Here is a 14,094-nt window from a genome sequence, read left to right as displayed (position 1 = left end):
CCCCCCCCCCCCCCCGCTGGGCTGTTTTATTTAGTTCATGTCTCTGCAAAGCTGAACGGAGCAGCCCCAGTTCCAGAAATTTTCCCAGAAACGACTGGAGGAGGTTCATGGACACGTGGTTTGGGAGGAAGGAACCATCTCCATTCATCCTGTTACTAAACCCTGAGGAACGGAAGCGGCTTCTGGGAAGGTGCCGGGTGGGCCCGGGGCAGTCCGTGTGCCCTGCAGGGCGCTGGTCCCAGGCCCCGGGCTGCCGCGCGGGAAGCCTGTCGGCGCTGAGGCCCAAGGCCGCGCCGCAGAAGTTACCGCCCTCGCTGTGTGTGGCCGTGGGGAACACGGGTGGGGGTGGGGGGTCCTGGACGGGGTAGGTCGGCTCCTGGGGCAGGACAGCTCTCTGAACCCATGTGGGTGCTCAGCTGCCACCCCCGGGGGCCCTGTGCTCTGACCTCACCCAGAGGGCCCCCTGCTCCCGGGGTCACAGGCCACGCTGGGGCCGTGAGGACACGGGACCCACACCGTCCGCTGCAGGGCGCCTGCTGCTGGGGCGCCTGCACGTCCATGCAGCCTCCCTCCCCCGACAAGCGAGCTGTCCCGGGGACCTACCTGACACGGCTGCGGATGGGCTGCTGGGCTCCCCGTAGCCCACCGGGTTCACGGCCACCACCCGGAACTCGTAGGTCACGCCGGGCCGGAGCCTGCCCAGGCCCACGCGGTAGGACGTGGCGCTCTGCGGGAGCCCCTTCACGAACGTGTCCCACAGGCCTTCGTCTGCAAGAGCCACGCCCGGCGCAGCCCCGTGGGCAGCCCCGCAGGCGGGGGAGCGGGTCAGCCTGCGCCAGCGAGGCCCCACGCTCCGCGGTGCCGCGGTCAGCTCCCAGGCCCCTCCCCGGGCACGTGCTCTGCGGTCCGAGGCGGGTGAGGGCCCAGGGCTGGCGTCTAAGTCCTTCCCGCAGGGAGACCCCGCTCAGGCTGGAGTGGGAGGCGGCGCTTCCCCAGCATCCCCGCCTCCGCTCCGCCTGGATCTCATCTCCGGTTCAGGATCGCGGCTCAGCGCCCCTGTGTGCCCGCGGCCGCTCACCCTGCGCCGCCTCCTGACCCACACAGGGCGCCCAGCCCGGCCTCCCTGCTCCCTGCAGCGCCCGGTGGCCCAGCTGCATGCTAACGGGAAATGGTGACCGAGGCACAGCTTCAAACGCCAGCCCCACACGGACAGCTGCTGGCTGGCGCTATGGGGCAGCCCCGGTGGGGGGCAGGGGGCAGGGCAGCCCCGCAGGGCCTGGACTTGGCCTGAGCTGCAGTTTGTCACTCTCACGGCAGTGCAGCCGGGACTGTGGAGTCTGCCCGTGCTGGGGACAGCCCCGCCGGCCCCCACTCCCAGGACGCTGCCTGCACACCCACACCCAAGTCGCAAACTGCGCCCCACCCCCACCCCCCTCCGCGTGAGCACCCGCAGTGGCTGCGGCATCCCCCGTCCCAGGCCCGGGAATGTCTGCCCCGAGCCCCGGTGCTGCCAGGTACAAGTGCAAGTCACATACACACACTGAGGCGCGCAGTTGCCTGCACGGCCTCACAGCCACGCTGCCCCGCGCTGGTGGGCGGGGAGGAACAGGGGCGCAGGCCACCACGGGTCCTGCTCAGCCTTCACAACAGGGGAGCTCTGCCCCCGACGGCAGGACCCCGAGGCCACTGTGCTCAGTGGGCCAGTCGGTCACAGAGGGAACAACACTGTGCGACTCCGCTCCTACGAGGTCCCTGGAGGAGCCAGTCACAGAGACAGGACGGAGGGTGGGGCCGGGCCGGGGGAGGGGAGGGAGGGAGGGAGCGTTTAATGGGGCAGAGCCTGGGTTGGGAGGAGAACGTCTGGAGAGGTGGTGAGGCCGCACAGCAGCGTGACTGTGCTCAGGGGCCTGAACTGCCACTGACCATCACTGGACGGCGACTCGGAGGTTCTGTATGTCTCACCACAAAAAACTCCGCAGTGAACGCACCGAAACCGACCTCAGGACAACGTGAACACCGAAGGGAAAGCCAGAGTGGGGTGCGGAGAGCAGAGGAGCGGATGCGGGGTCCTGAGCCTGGGCAGCAGGACCGAGGAGTGTGACCTGTGACCCCTGCCCAGGGACGGGCAGGGGCGGCACAGCCTGGAGGCCGAGGGGAGCCTGGCCCGAGAGCTGTGACCCGGCGGCGTGCGGAGCCTCTCTGCCTCATCGGCAGGTGGCCAGGGCGCGAGGCCTGGGCCGCGGCGAGGACCACACGGCCGACGAGGTAACGGGCTGGTCCGATGCCCCCGCAGCGCACGCCGCCCTCGGAGCGTCCGCGTCACACACAGCCCCGCTCAGGAGGCCGTGGTGGAAGGTGGCCAAAGGCACCTGGGATGTCCGTGCGAAGCAGCCACCCTCTGTGGTCCTTCGAAGGGAGCTGGGGGGTGGGTGCTGGAGCCTGAGCTCCCGTCCGGGGCTCCCGGGAGCCGCGGGATCGGGCCCAGCCACCTTGAACACGGAGGTTTGCACACGGACCGGTGCTGTGTGTGACTTACATGCGGGGTTTCGTATGAGAGCGACCGTGGGATGAGGGCGCTGGCCCCTCTGTCCGCCCCTGTCCGCCCGTGGGAGCCACTGGCCCTCCCTCCTTTCTCCCTCCTCCCTCCTTACTTTCCTCCCTCCTTCCCTCCCCGCCCCTCCCTCCCAGGCGCCTCTGTGCCCGCAGCCTCCGGGCCTTCAGTGAGCGAGGCCCAGCACGTTCACCAGCACTCGCTATGGCCAATCTCTGTTCCAGGCTGTCAGTGTAGAAAGCCCTGCAGCGTTTCCTCGAACCCAGCGGTTCTCAACCCGGAGGTCGCGACCCCTTCGGCGGTCGAACGACCCTTTCACAGGGGTCGGCTAAGACCACCCTGCATATCAGGTATTTACATGATGATTCATAACAGTAGCAACATGACAGTTATGAAGTAGCCACGAAAATAATGTTATGGTTGGGTCACAACATGAGGAACTGTATTAAAGAGCCAGAAGGTTGAGAACCACTGCTCTAAAGAGAGAGACTTAATGCTGTTAAAGAAACTAAAGAAAACCCCGACTCTACACTGGCTGCTGCCGGCAGCGGGTGCGAGGGCCGCGGAGGGTGCGGTGCGGAGCCGCGGGCAGGCCCGCACCCGAGGGCCCAGTGCCGGTGGCCTTGCTGTCTGGGCCGCTCGCCTGCCCGTCCCCTCCTGGGCCACCACCTGGAGCCACGTTTTAGGTTCGGCTCCGTCAGAGCTCTCGGGATTGTGTGCATTTTTCATGAAAACATTTTAAAATATTGATACAGCATCTCAACCCGGAGCGAGGTAGTTAGCAATCCACTTAGGGTGAAAAATGTTGGGGCGGGAGTCATTCCAAGAGATTTCCTTAAATTAACTGAAGAAAACGCTCACATTTTATTCTGCTTAATCCTTCCTTTCCGAAATGAGCCTCTTCAGCACTTTGGGCCTCATTTATAATTCACCGGGGCACCCGGCCACACGGACTGTACATTGCCGTCGCGCGTGGGGGAGGCTTGGTGTGGGGGAGGGGGTGGGTGGGTGGGGTGGGTGGGGGGGCCTTCTCACCTGTGCCTGCTGCAGCCGAACCAGCCAGTGTCAGGAGCGGCTGCACGCCAGGGCCACGCTCGGACTGCCAGCTGTCACGGGGTCGGGCCCCCATCACCCTGTGCCTGGCCGCCACCGTGTCGACGCAGGACCCCACCCCCGCCCCGCCCCCTGCCCCCGCGGGAGCAGTGCCGGCTCCCAGACAACCTCCTGACCCACAGGTCCAGGCTCCTGCGTGAGACGGGCTGGCCCAGCACAACCTTCCTGATGCCGCGACCCTCTAACGCAGTTCCTCATGTTGTGGTGACCCCCAACCATAACATTATTTTCGTTGCTGCTTCATAACTGTAATTTTGCTACTGTTATGAATCGTCATGTAAATATCTGACATGCAGGATGTATTTTCATTGTTACAAATTGAACATCATTAAAGCATAGTGATTCATCACAAAAACAATATGTAATTATATATGTGTTTTCCAATGGTCTTAGGCGACCCCTGTGGAAGAGTCGTTCGACGCCCAAAGGGGTCGCGACCCACAGGTTGAGAACCGCTGGCATAAACCGTGAGCGCGGGTCAGACACGCTACTGAGACCCGGGCTGCCACGGCCGAGTCATCCCCCAGCACCACCTCCCCCGCGACCCGGCTACAGCGGAGGCCGACAGTGCAGAGGCTGCCTGCAACGGAGACCGCCCCCCCCCCCAGTGATGCGAGGCTCCTGCTGTCAACGCACGTGGTTCTGAGGGGCGGGGTGGGCGGGGCCGGGGAGGCCGGAGTGGGCGGGGCCGGGGTGGGCGGGGCCAGGGAGGCCGGAGTGGGCGGGGCCGGGGTGGGCGGGGCCGGAGTGAGGCAGAGCGCCCTCTTGCGGAACCTGCTGACCCAGGAACTCCTGTGGATTTTGTATCTTCGGAAAAAATACTGATTTTCTTCTTTGTTCGTTGAACAGTCCCAAAAGAAGGAAAGGAGCGGGAGGGGTGCGAGGGGCTCCCAGGAGGGTCCCCGTGGGTGAGGCCTGTCCCGCCTCTCACCTCCGCTGGCAGCGCGTTGTGAGGCGGGCGCCTGCCTGCGCTGGGCCGTCCCGGGACCCAGGGCTGCTCGGGGAGGAAGCCGCTGACGGTGCCGTCAGGGCCGCGGGGCTGTGGTGTGAACGTGTAGGCGGCTTCCTGAGGCCACGGCAGGCGCCTGGGGGCGACTCACGTAAACAGTCGAGCCCATGCCGGCCGTGCGGCTTCCGGCACCTTCCGGGGAGGGGGCCGCGCACAGCCAGAGGGGCGAGTCTGGCGAAGCGACCTGGGTGCCCGCACCGGCCCCCCTGGCACTGATGTCATGCGCTGCGTTCACCTCTGTGTCTGCCTCTGGCAGCAGCGGGCTGCGCGGAGAACGTGCAGGGGTCACAGTGAGGCTGCGCGCCATCGCCCGCTGCCAGGCCGCCCGCCCGCTCTGCCCGCCGCCACGCTGATGAGCTTCTGCCGCAAGACAGAGATTTACGGGGGGTGGGGGGTAGGGGGGTGGGGGGAGACATTAGGCAAGCAGCCGGGGTCCCCGGCACCACCTGGCACAGTGTCTTGGTCTCCTGGCACCCAGCGGTGAGGGTGCGGGGACACAAGCATGGCTGGTGGCCCCCATAAAAATGCCTCTCCTGATGAAACACAGCCACACCCCAAAACAAGCTCCCTCCAAAAGCCACTGCCCTCCTGGGCGCTGCCTGTTGGGTCGGAGGGATGGGGACAGGTGGCTAATGCTCCGTGGAACCAGCCGGAATAGGGACAGCTGAGACCCCAAGCCCCAGGCTCCGCGAGCTGTTCAAACACTGACAATCCATCAGGCGTTTCACCTGCGGCTGCCGCTGGCCGTCCCCACAGGGCGGCGCCTTCTCGCCTTCCTTCTCTCTCTCCTTCCTTCTCTCTCTTCTTCCTTCTCTCTCTTCTTCCTTCTCTCCTTCCTTCTCGCCTTCCGTGGCTGGCGCAGTGGCTGCTGGTGCTCTGGGAGGGGAGCCGCTCCCACCTGCTGGAGAGCATCGAGCCCTCCACGCCCGCTGACAGGCGGCGTCTCCAGGCAGCTCTTGTTCCTGTCTCAGCCCCCGGGTCAGTGTCCACGCTCCGACACCGGCTCCCCCGACGACCTCAAAGGCTCCAGCCTGCTCGGCCTCCAGGTGGGGGCTCGGGGCTGGGTGTGAAGCCGGGCGCGCCCCATAGCTCCGTGCGCACACATGCTGGCCCATCGGCACCCGCTCCCTCCTGGGGAGGCGGGGGAGCGTGTGGACCGAGGAGCAATGCAATGGCTCTTAGGCAGGCCCGGGAGTCGATGCCCTCGCTTCTCGGAAGGTGCCGGATGTTCTCCCAGGGTCAGCGTGCCCAGCCCGCATTGTGTCGGCCTGGGGACCGGTATGGTCCCTGCCGGAGGGTCCCGGTGGGAAAGTGCTTATGTCCAGGATAGTCTGTGCCCCAGCGGGACCCTCCAGGGGAGGTGTGTGTGTTACTTTTAGGTTCAGCTTTTTATTTTGAGGTCATTGTGGACTCCGTGCAGGTTGTCGAGATAAAAGAGATCCATGTGTCCTTTCTCCAGGGTCCCGGGAAGGTGAGTGTGCAAACTACAGGATGTTGCAACTGACATGGGTGGCAGCACAGCCAGCTCTCACACAGCCGGACCTGACAGCCGGACCTGACACAGCCGGCTCTCACACAGCCGGACCTGACACAGCCGGACCTGACACAGCCGGACCTGACACAGCCGGACCTGACACAGGTGGACCTGACACAGCCGGCTCTCACACAGCCAGACCTGACACAGCCGGACCTGACACAGCCGGCTCACACAGCCAGACCTGACACAGCCGGACCTGACACAGCCGGACCTGACTCAGACGGACCTGACACAGCTGGACCTGACACAGCCGACCTGACACAGCCGGACCTGACACAGCCGGCTCTCACACAGCTGATCTGCGCTCTCCCTCCCTGGGAAGCAGCTCTCAGAACCACAAGGCCCAGGACCCGTCTCTCTGCTGAGAGAAACCGTCTGTGTCCCGGGTGCCGTGCGCCCTGTTCTGGGAATGACCCTGTCACCCGGCAGGTGCCAGGTGGGGAAGACACAGGGACGCTGTCCGTGAGACTCACGGCACAGGACGGTGTGGCCATCCTGTCAACGCCGGCGCCCTCTCCTTCTGGCTCCTGAGGGCACCACTGAGCGGAGGGCCGGGGCTGAGACCGACCCTGAGACCCTCGGCGGGGACACCTGGCTGGTGCCCGGGGCCCGCCTGCCCCCTTACCTGAGGGCCTGGCCTCGATGACGTAGCCCGTGGTGGGCGCCCCGCCGGCATGGCCCTCCGTCCACCACAGGGTCAGCTCGGAGGTGGACTTGGTGACCAAGACGTCTCTCGGGGGCCCCGGGGAGCCTGTGGATAGAGCAGGACAGGGGAGACGTGGGCCCCCGGGTTCCCAGCGCAGGGGGTGGGAGTGGGGGGGGCTGTGCTGGGTCTCCGCCCCCAGGCAGGCCTGGCCCTGGTCAGGGACCCGCCTCAGGGCCGAGGAAGGGATGACCCGCGCCCAGCGCCGTGCCACGCTCAGAGTGGCCCTGCAAAGGCCCCTCGTTTCTGCGGGAAGCTGCACGGCTGCCTCCGATGCGTGGAAACTAACATTTTCTTAAGCATCTTATTCAAAAGTCAACGTCACTCATTTTCTCTCGATTTTTCCAGAAAACAATTCAAGGCTTTAAAGGCACCTGAGACGCTGTCCACGTGCACTGACGAGCCACCCGCGAGGGCAGCACCCGCCTCGGAGACACCCACGTGCCCGCGGGTCCCCAGCTCGCGCCGCGCGGCTGGGTGACCAGTCTGTCCCGAGACGCAGGCGCCCACTCACCCGCGGCCGGCCCGGCCGTGACGTTGGCTTGCAGCTCGGGCCCGTAGGCGATGGTCCGCGCCTGGACGCGGAAGAAGTAGGTCACGCCCTTGGTGAGGTCCCGCACCTTCAGCCAGCGCTGCCCGTTGCCCTGGACGTCCACCGTCACCACCTTGCTCACCCCTGGAGCGCGAGGCACAGACGGAGCGGGTTAGAGAGGTGCGGGCGCCGTCCCTAAGGAGGCTGTCCTGCAGGAGGCGGCGGAGTGCTCACAGCCCATGGCAGCCGGATCAGTGTCCTCAGAGCTCGCGCTGGCTGCGTGGGTGCGGGCAGAGGGAGACTCAGACCCGGAGGAGGGGGAGGCGGCGGGCCTTGCCGTTCACACCGGCCAGCGGGCTTGCAGGCAGCCGCACCGGCCCCAGGTCAGGCTCCTGGGACGCTGTGGCGGCTCCCTCCCCACGGGGCGCTGACTGTGTCACGCCGGTGCCCCCAGCACAGGCCCGGGCTTCCTGAGTCACGGGGGAGGGGAGCATGGGTCTCCGGCCTCAGGCGACTCGTGACACCCTCCCCCGTGGGCCTGGAAGCAAGATGAAGAGGCGTGGTCCCTCCAATATCGACGCCTCGGCTCAGAGAACGTGGCCACAGGGACACAGTTTCCCTCCTAAATGCGGAGATGGAGCAAAAGTGCTGCTGCTTCTACTGAGAATAGAGAGTGGGGTAGCGTTCTGAGAGGAGGAACCTGCTGGAGGTCATACAAACACGCATTTGCCAGAGAGAAAGGAGGTTCTCTGGGTTGAAAACGATGCATTTGACAAACAGTTACACGGGCTCTTGGCTGTAGGTTTCTCTGAGCTCTGGGCATATGTCTACCCGCGTCTCCGTGGGGAGGACGCGAGGACATGCATTCTGAGACGTGGGAGTCATGGACTCGTGCAGAAGAGCTGTCCCTGCTGTCCCGGTCCGGCCGTCCCCCCCCCCCCAGCCCCCCCGCACCCGCGGCAGGGCCACGGCCTCTCACCCCACGGCCTGAGCGCAGGCGGCAGGGCCACGGCCTCTAACCCCATGGCCTGAGCGCAGGCGGCAGGGCCACGGCCTCTAACCCCACGGCCTGAGCGCAGGCGGCAGGGCCACGGCCTCTCACCCCACGGCCTGAGCGCAGGCGGCAGGGCCACGGCCTCTCACCCCACGGCCTGAGCGCAGGCGGCAGGGCCACGGCCTCTCACCCCACGGCCTGAGCGTAGGCGGCAGGGCCACGGCCTCTAACCCCACGGCCTGAGCGCAGGCGGCAGGGCCACGGCCTCTCACCCCACGGCCTGAGCGCAGACGGGCTCCCCGCAGAGGGGACCATCCTCCCGCCGCCAGCCGTGCAGGTGTGCGAACTACCCTGTGTTCACCGTCACCCCCTCCGCAGACGGTGCTGTGCCCCTGCAGGCGCCCTCCGCGCTAACCCCTGGCCGCACCTTGCACGGGCGCCAAGGGCTCGTAGACGACGCGGTAGCCCTGCAGGATGCCGTTGGCGGCCGCCGGCTCGCCCCAGGACACGTTCAGCGACGTGGAGCTGACTTCCGAGAAGGCCAAGAAGCTGGGGCTGCCGGGCGCTGGGGACGAAACAGAAGGGACGTCATGGGTCAAACGTGCGATGAGAAGCCATGTCCACCTCAGAGGGTCTGACTGGCCTGCGAGCGCGAGGGTGGGACTGACTGTCCGCTCGGAGCTCCTGGGGGACCGGAGCCAGACCGAGGGGAGGGAGGGACGCCAGGGCCTCACGGCTAGTGCCCAGAGTGGCCCCTCCCTGCTGGCCTGGGGCAGCGACTCCCCTGCACTCCCCTCAGGGCTCAGAGCCTTCGTGCCTGGGAGGGCCGCAGTGCCCGGTGAGGCCCCTCCCCGCCCAGGTCTGCTCCGCACGTGGCCTGTCTCAGCTGCTGTCCACGCGGCTGGCCACGTCCCGGGAAGCACGATGCTCAGGAGGTGCCAGACCCCCTGGATGGCAGGGAGCCCGGAGGGAGTGGGTCTGCACCCCACAGCCCCCTAATCTCACTCCCCCCCTGGACTCCAGGATCCTACCAAGAGCCTCTTAGAGCTCCCGGGCCCTGGGCCAGGCTGCCGACCCCTCGGTTCCCTGACTCGCGTCAGGTCCAGGCGCCAGGAAACTAGAAGCACCGGGCGAGCGGGCGGCACTCAGAGCCCACCCTGCACCCTGCGTGTGACGGGAGGCTCAGCCCGTCCCGCTCCTGGACCCAGCGGGGCGTGCGCCTGAGACGCTGGCGAGCTGCTGCGGGGGGGCGGCGGGGGGTAGTCTGTGGCCCCCACACCCAGGGGAGTGAGTGCCCGACACACTGGCCTGGGTGCCACCCTCAGGAGCGCACTCCCAGTGATGAGAGCATGCCAGCCAGGGTGGGGGTGGAGGGGTGGGGGCTGGTGGGTCCCTAAAGGGCCCAGCTGGGCCCAGGTGACCCTGGATGGGGCACGCGGCGCGCACATCTGGCTAATGGCTATGGGGCCCCACTGCTGAGCAGCCGACCAGGCCCTGGGGCAGCCATGGAGCCAGCCCTACATGCTGCCTCCTGCCCCACGGCTGTGTCCAGGCCTCGGGACGGGCAGGGCAGAGCTGTGGGACAGACAGGGGCTGCTCTCACGAGGGCGCCCAGCAGAGGCGGGAAGGAAATGCACGGCCGCCTCTCCTACCCGCCTGGTGGGTGCGCCCCGGCCGGGGCTCGCTCCTGGGCCCGTCTCCGGCGGCGTTGAAGGCGGAAATGCTGACCAGGTAGCGGGAGTGGCTGGTCAGGTTCTTCAGCTTCACCACGGTCTCGGGCAGGAACAGCACCTTCACCTTCTCCGTGTCGTTCTGGCCGCCCGCCTCCCAGTAGTAGATCTGCAGAGAGAGCAGGGGTCGCAGCCGGCCTGGGCGGGGCCACCCTTTCCAGCCGGGGGAGGGGAGCTGCGAGGGGGCCCGCGTGCACCCCTGCGTGCAGCTGTGCTGAGTGGGAGGGGGGAGGGGACCTTCTCCTGAAGAATCGGGGGCAAGAAGACAGAACACGGACAACAACCGGGGGGCGCGGCCTGTGGGGACAGCCCACACTGCTCTTGGGCGCCACCCCCCTCGCCGAGTGCCCGTGGGCGAACACGATGCCCAGGATGGAGGTTGGCGGAGGTCACCACGGCTGCTGCCCTAGACAGCTGGCCAGACACCACTGCCACAGTGCCAGCAGGCGGGTAGCACCAACTGCCCCCCAACAGCCCGGTGTCTGCGCTCTGACCTGCGGGGAGACCCCCGGCTGGGACAGGCTCCCTAAGATCAGATCCAAGCCCCGTGTCTTCAAGTTGAGGAAACTAGAAACCTTGTTTGGGACACACACGGCACCTCGGCTCCCAGCTCCCGCGACCGCCCATTCGCTCATGAATCACCGGACCGGCCTGCCATGGAGGATGGGGGGCAGGGAGGGGCACCGCGGCTCCAGGGGGCTTCAGGGGCCTCCTGGCCTCAGCTCTCTACGCAGAGCCGGACCGAGTGAGGAGCTTCCTGCTCCGGGGAACCCAGCTCTACTCCTTCATCACCCAGCTCTCCTTGGCCCCGCCTGCTGCCTTTCTGTTATCCCGTCTCTGAATCTTTAGCTAATGTGGAACCATAACACTGTGGTGCAGTGGTTCTCAGAGTGGGGTGCCTAGGAACCACACCCCAGGGGGAACTTGTTAGGATGCAAATTCTCGGCCCCACCCTGGACCTATGAAGTCAGGAGGCTCATGCACCATCCACTGGGGGCCCGTGGCAGAGCTGGGATGGGAACCTGTTCTCTCAGGGTTCTGTCTGATTGCTGGCAAAGCCCCTGGAGACTCCGTGTGTGTGTGTGTGTGTGTGTGTGTGTGTGTGTGTTGGGGGTGGGGGCAGGCCCCTGACCAGGCCTGGTCACAAACCAGCCAGAGGCAAGGCTGGGCTGGCCCGCTTCTGGAGCTCAGGGCGGCCACGGCTCTGCGGGCCGACGGCGGCTGTGTCCGCCACAGGAGCCAGGGAACAGCGAGCCGAAAGCAGCAGCGTGCGTGGGCCAGGGCTCCATCTGGGGATCGGCCGCTCGGGCCCACAGCGACCTGCGGGGTGGCCACGCGCGCGGAGCTTGCCTTGTAGCCCTGCACGTTCCCGTTCTGGCTCTCCGGCGGCGGCGGGTCCCACGTGACCTCCAGCTGGCTGGCCGTGAGCGGGGTCACCCGGATGTTCTGCGGGGCCATGGCCGGCGCTGGGGGGAGAGACAGGACAGGGAGGCCTGAGACACACAGCCCGGCCTCCGTGTCCGCGCCGCGAGCACCGCCAGCCCTGCTGGTCGCGCTTCCAAACGTGTTAAATAAAACGGGAGAGCTGCCCAGGCCCCGTGAGGCTGAGGCACGGAGGGTCTGATGGAGACCCGGTCCAGTGATGGCTGTGCCGTGGAGGGGGACGCGCGGGACCTGAGGGACAGGGGAGGCCCCGGGTGGAGCGGGGAGAACGAAGTGCCTGTTCCCACCACAGGGCCAGGGCCCAGGCTCTGGGCGGCGTCTCCAGACCAGGGCTGCCTCCGGGAGGGACAGGCCCCAGGCTCCATCTCCACGCGCTCCTCCATGAGGTCCTGTGACCCCCAATTCTGAGGACCCGGCCTCGCTCCTCCCCTCCGTCCCCCAGGGGAGACCGGGCTGCTCTGCTGGGGTCAGCAGGGCTGCGCTGTGTGTTAGGGGACATCACAGCCAGCACCTCCACCCCAAGCGGCTGTCGGGAAGCTGGGGTGACATCTCCCCACACCAGGCAGTTGGCAGGACACCTGCCTCTGGGGCCCCCTTGCTCTCCCATCCTGGTAGCCCCTCTGCTCCCCCGTCCTGGCACCCACAGTGACACCTGCCGGAACCCACATGTCCCGGGGGTGCTAGGACCTCTCACCGCCTGCAGCTCAGCCTGGGGCCCAGGAGTGCGGCCTGTGGACTCGAGTCTGGTTTCAGGCCGTAAATGGAAACCGGAGGCAGTGGCTCTGGGGGCAGACAGCCCAGCACCCGGGCGCCCGAGCCTTCTCGGGAGAGAACGACCTTCACGGCCGCCCCTCCCCGAGCCCCCTCCACGTGGAATGAAATAGTAATTAACGCCCGCGCGGCCTGACACCCACATTTGTTTTGCTCTAACTGCGGCGCGTTGGCCCCGCCTCGTGGAAATGTTAATAACCGCGCCAGGTTGTTGTGGCAGATGCTCGGCCTCATTATCAGAACTTCTTATTTACCGCTCCATTAGACAGAGAACCGCACAAAACAATTCAATCAAAACTAACTGGGGAGTTCAGCAGCCACATTAATAACCCAAAACATAAATAAACTTAATGTCTTCTGCATGTTTGCCATCGGCAACTCTATCGCAGAATTACTGTCGCGCAATTAAAATGTGGGCGACATTGAGCGCGGCCGTCACTGGCTGTGGGCGAGGCCCCACCCCGAGGTTTCCTTCCAGAGGCACCTGAAGGCGCAGTGGGGAGAGGCCCGCCGTGGCGGGGTCCACAGGGAGCTGCAGGCCCGCGCGTCCCTCACCGCGGTCGGTGGACACGTGCTGGACAGAGGCCCTTGGTCCCTCCCTGGCGGCGGGGCCCCAGGCACCATGTCCCCAAGCTGAGGTCCCCGATGTGCCCACCAGCTCCCTGTAGCCCCGGCTTCTGTGCCAGGAAACAGGGCAGGTGACAGACCTGAGTTGACAGCAGGGAGGAGGGAATGGTGTGAGCTCAGAGCAAGGCCTGGGGTCTGGGACTTCCTGTCTGGCTCCTGAGGGGGCGGGTCTCCAGGCCCATGGGAGATGGGCTGCCAGGAAGGCGCTGCCCAATGGCGAGGCTGAGTCATCTGCCCAGCCTGGCATTTGGTGTCAGAACACGAGGGGAGGGGCCTGGAGAAGGGGTGTGGGTTCCCCCCATTTTACAGATGAGAAAACAGAGGCCCAAGGACAGCCTCGGCCCACTCCCCCATGGAGCACGCCCTCCTCCCACTTGTCCCGAAGGCCGGAGGGGCTGCCCCCGCCCCGGCAGGGAGGTGACCTTGCTCCTGGGCCCGACAGAGAAACACCTGTCCAAGGCCAGCGACACCTGCCCCGCTGGGAGCCTCTGCAGGAGGGCCACACACCTCGGCCCAGGGGCTCTGGCTGCCCCGGGGAGCCCGCCCTGCGCAGACGTGGTGCCGCACCCCCGGGGGCTCAGTCCCACCTGGGAATCTCAGGGGTGACGATGGGGTGATGGTGACGACGGTCCATGGAGAAAGCTAAGGGATGAGCCAGAGGGACGTTGTGTTCCTCCCCTGGAGCAAGACGCTTCCCTGTGAGGCCACGCCCACCCCAATGCAGCCTGCCTTCCCGGAGCCCAGGAGCTGGCCCCTCCCCTCTACCTATATCTCCAGTAACTCCTGGGGGCCCAGCAAGGCCACCCAACGCACACCTGGGCCCCAGAATCCACGGCCGACGTGTCATCCCAAAGCCCGACCCCGGGAGATCGCTGCTCTCACACGAGCCCGGCTGTGGGCTCAGGGCGGGCCCAGCGCTGGGCTGATTCCGCCACTGCCTGGGCTGGACCAGCGCCGGTCGGGCCAGACCTGCCGGGGCGTCTGGGCTCCCCTGCCCGGCCAGGTCCCTCTCGGCCCCACGGATGGAGCGATTTGGGTTTGGACGGAGTCCCCCGCCCCTGAGCCTGTCCGAGGCTCAGAGGAG

At 66.5% G+C, this 14,094-nt stretch overlaps 1 protein-coding gene across 2 annotated transcripts in view; it reads right to left on the bottom strand.

The window, feature by feature from the left end:
• SDK1 (sidekick cell adhesion molecule 1) overlaps positions 1-14,094 on the bottom strand; it is a 562,331-nt gene that overhangs the window by 9,816 nt on the left and 538,421 nt on the right. For both annotated transcript variants that reach the window (XM_036313322.1, XM_036313323.1), the window contains 6 exons: positions 11,520-11,635; positions 10,092-10,278; positions 8,867-9,004; positions 7,428-7,589; positions 6,836-6,961; positions 604-768 (listed from right to left, as the gene is read on the bottom strand). In XM_036313322.1, the coding sequence (XP_036169215.1) occupies positions 604-768; positions 6,836-6,961; positions 7,428-7,589; positions 8,867-9,004; positions 10,092-10,278; positions 11,520-11,635 (894 nt within the window). The remainder of the gene's footprint in view (positions 1-603; positions 769-6,835; positions 6,962-7,427; positions 7,590-8,866; positions 9,005-10,091; positions 10,279-11,519; positions 11,636-14,094) is intronic.

This window comes from Myotis myotis, unplaced genomic scaffold (assembly GCF_014108235.1).
Source record: "Myotis myotis isolate mMyoMyo1 unplaced genomic scaffold, mMyoMyo1.p scaffold_m19_p_6, whole genome shotgun sequence".
NCBI lineage: Eukaryota > Metazoa > Chordata > Mammalia > Chiroptera > Vespertilionidae > Myotis > Myotis myotis.
This window is presented reverse-complemented; position numbering and strand designations above follow the sequence as displayed.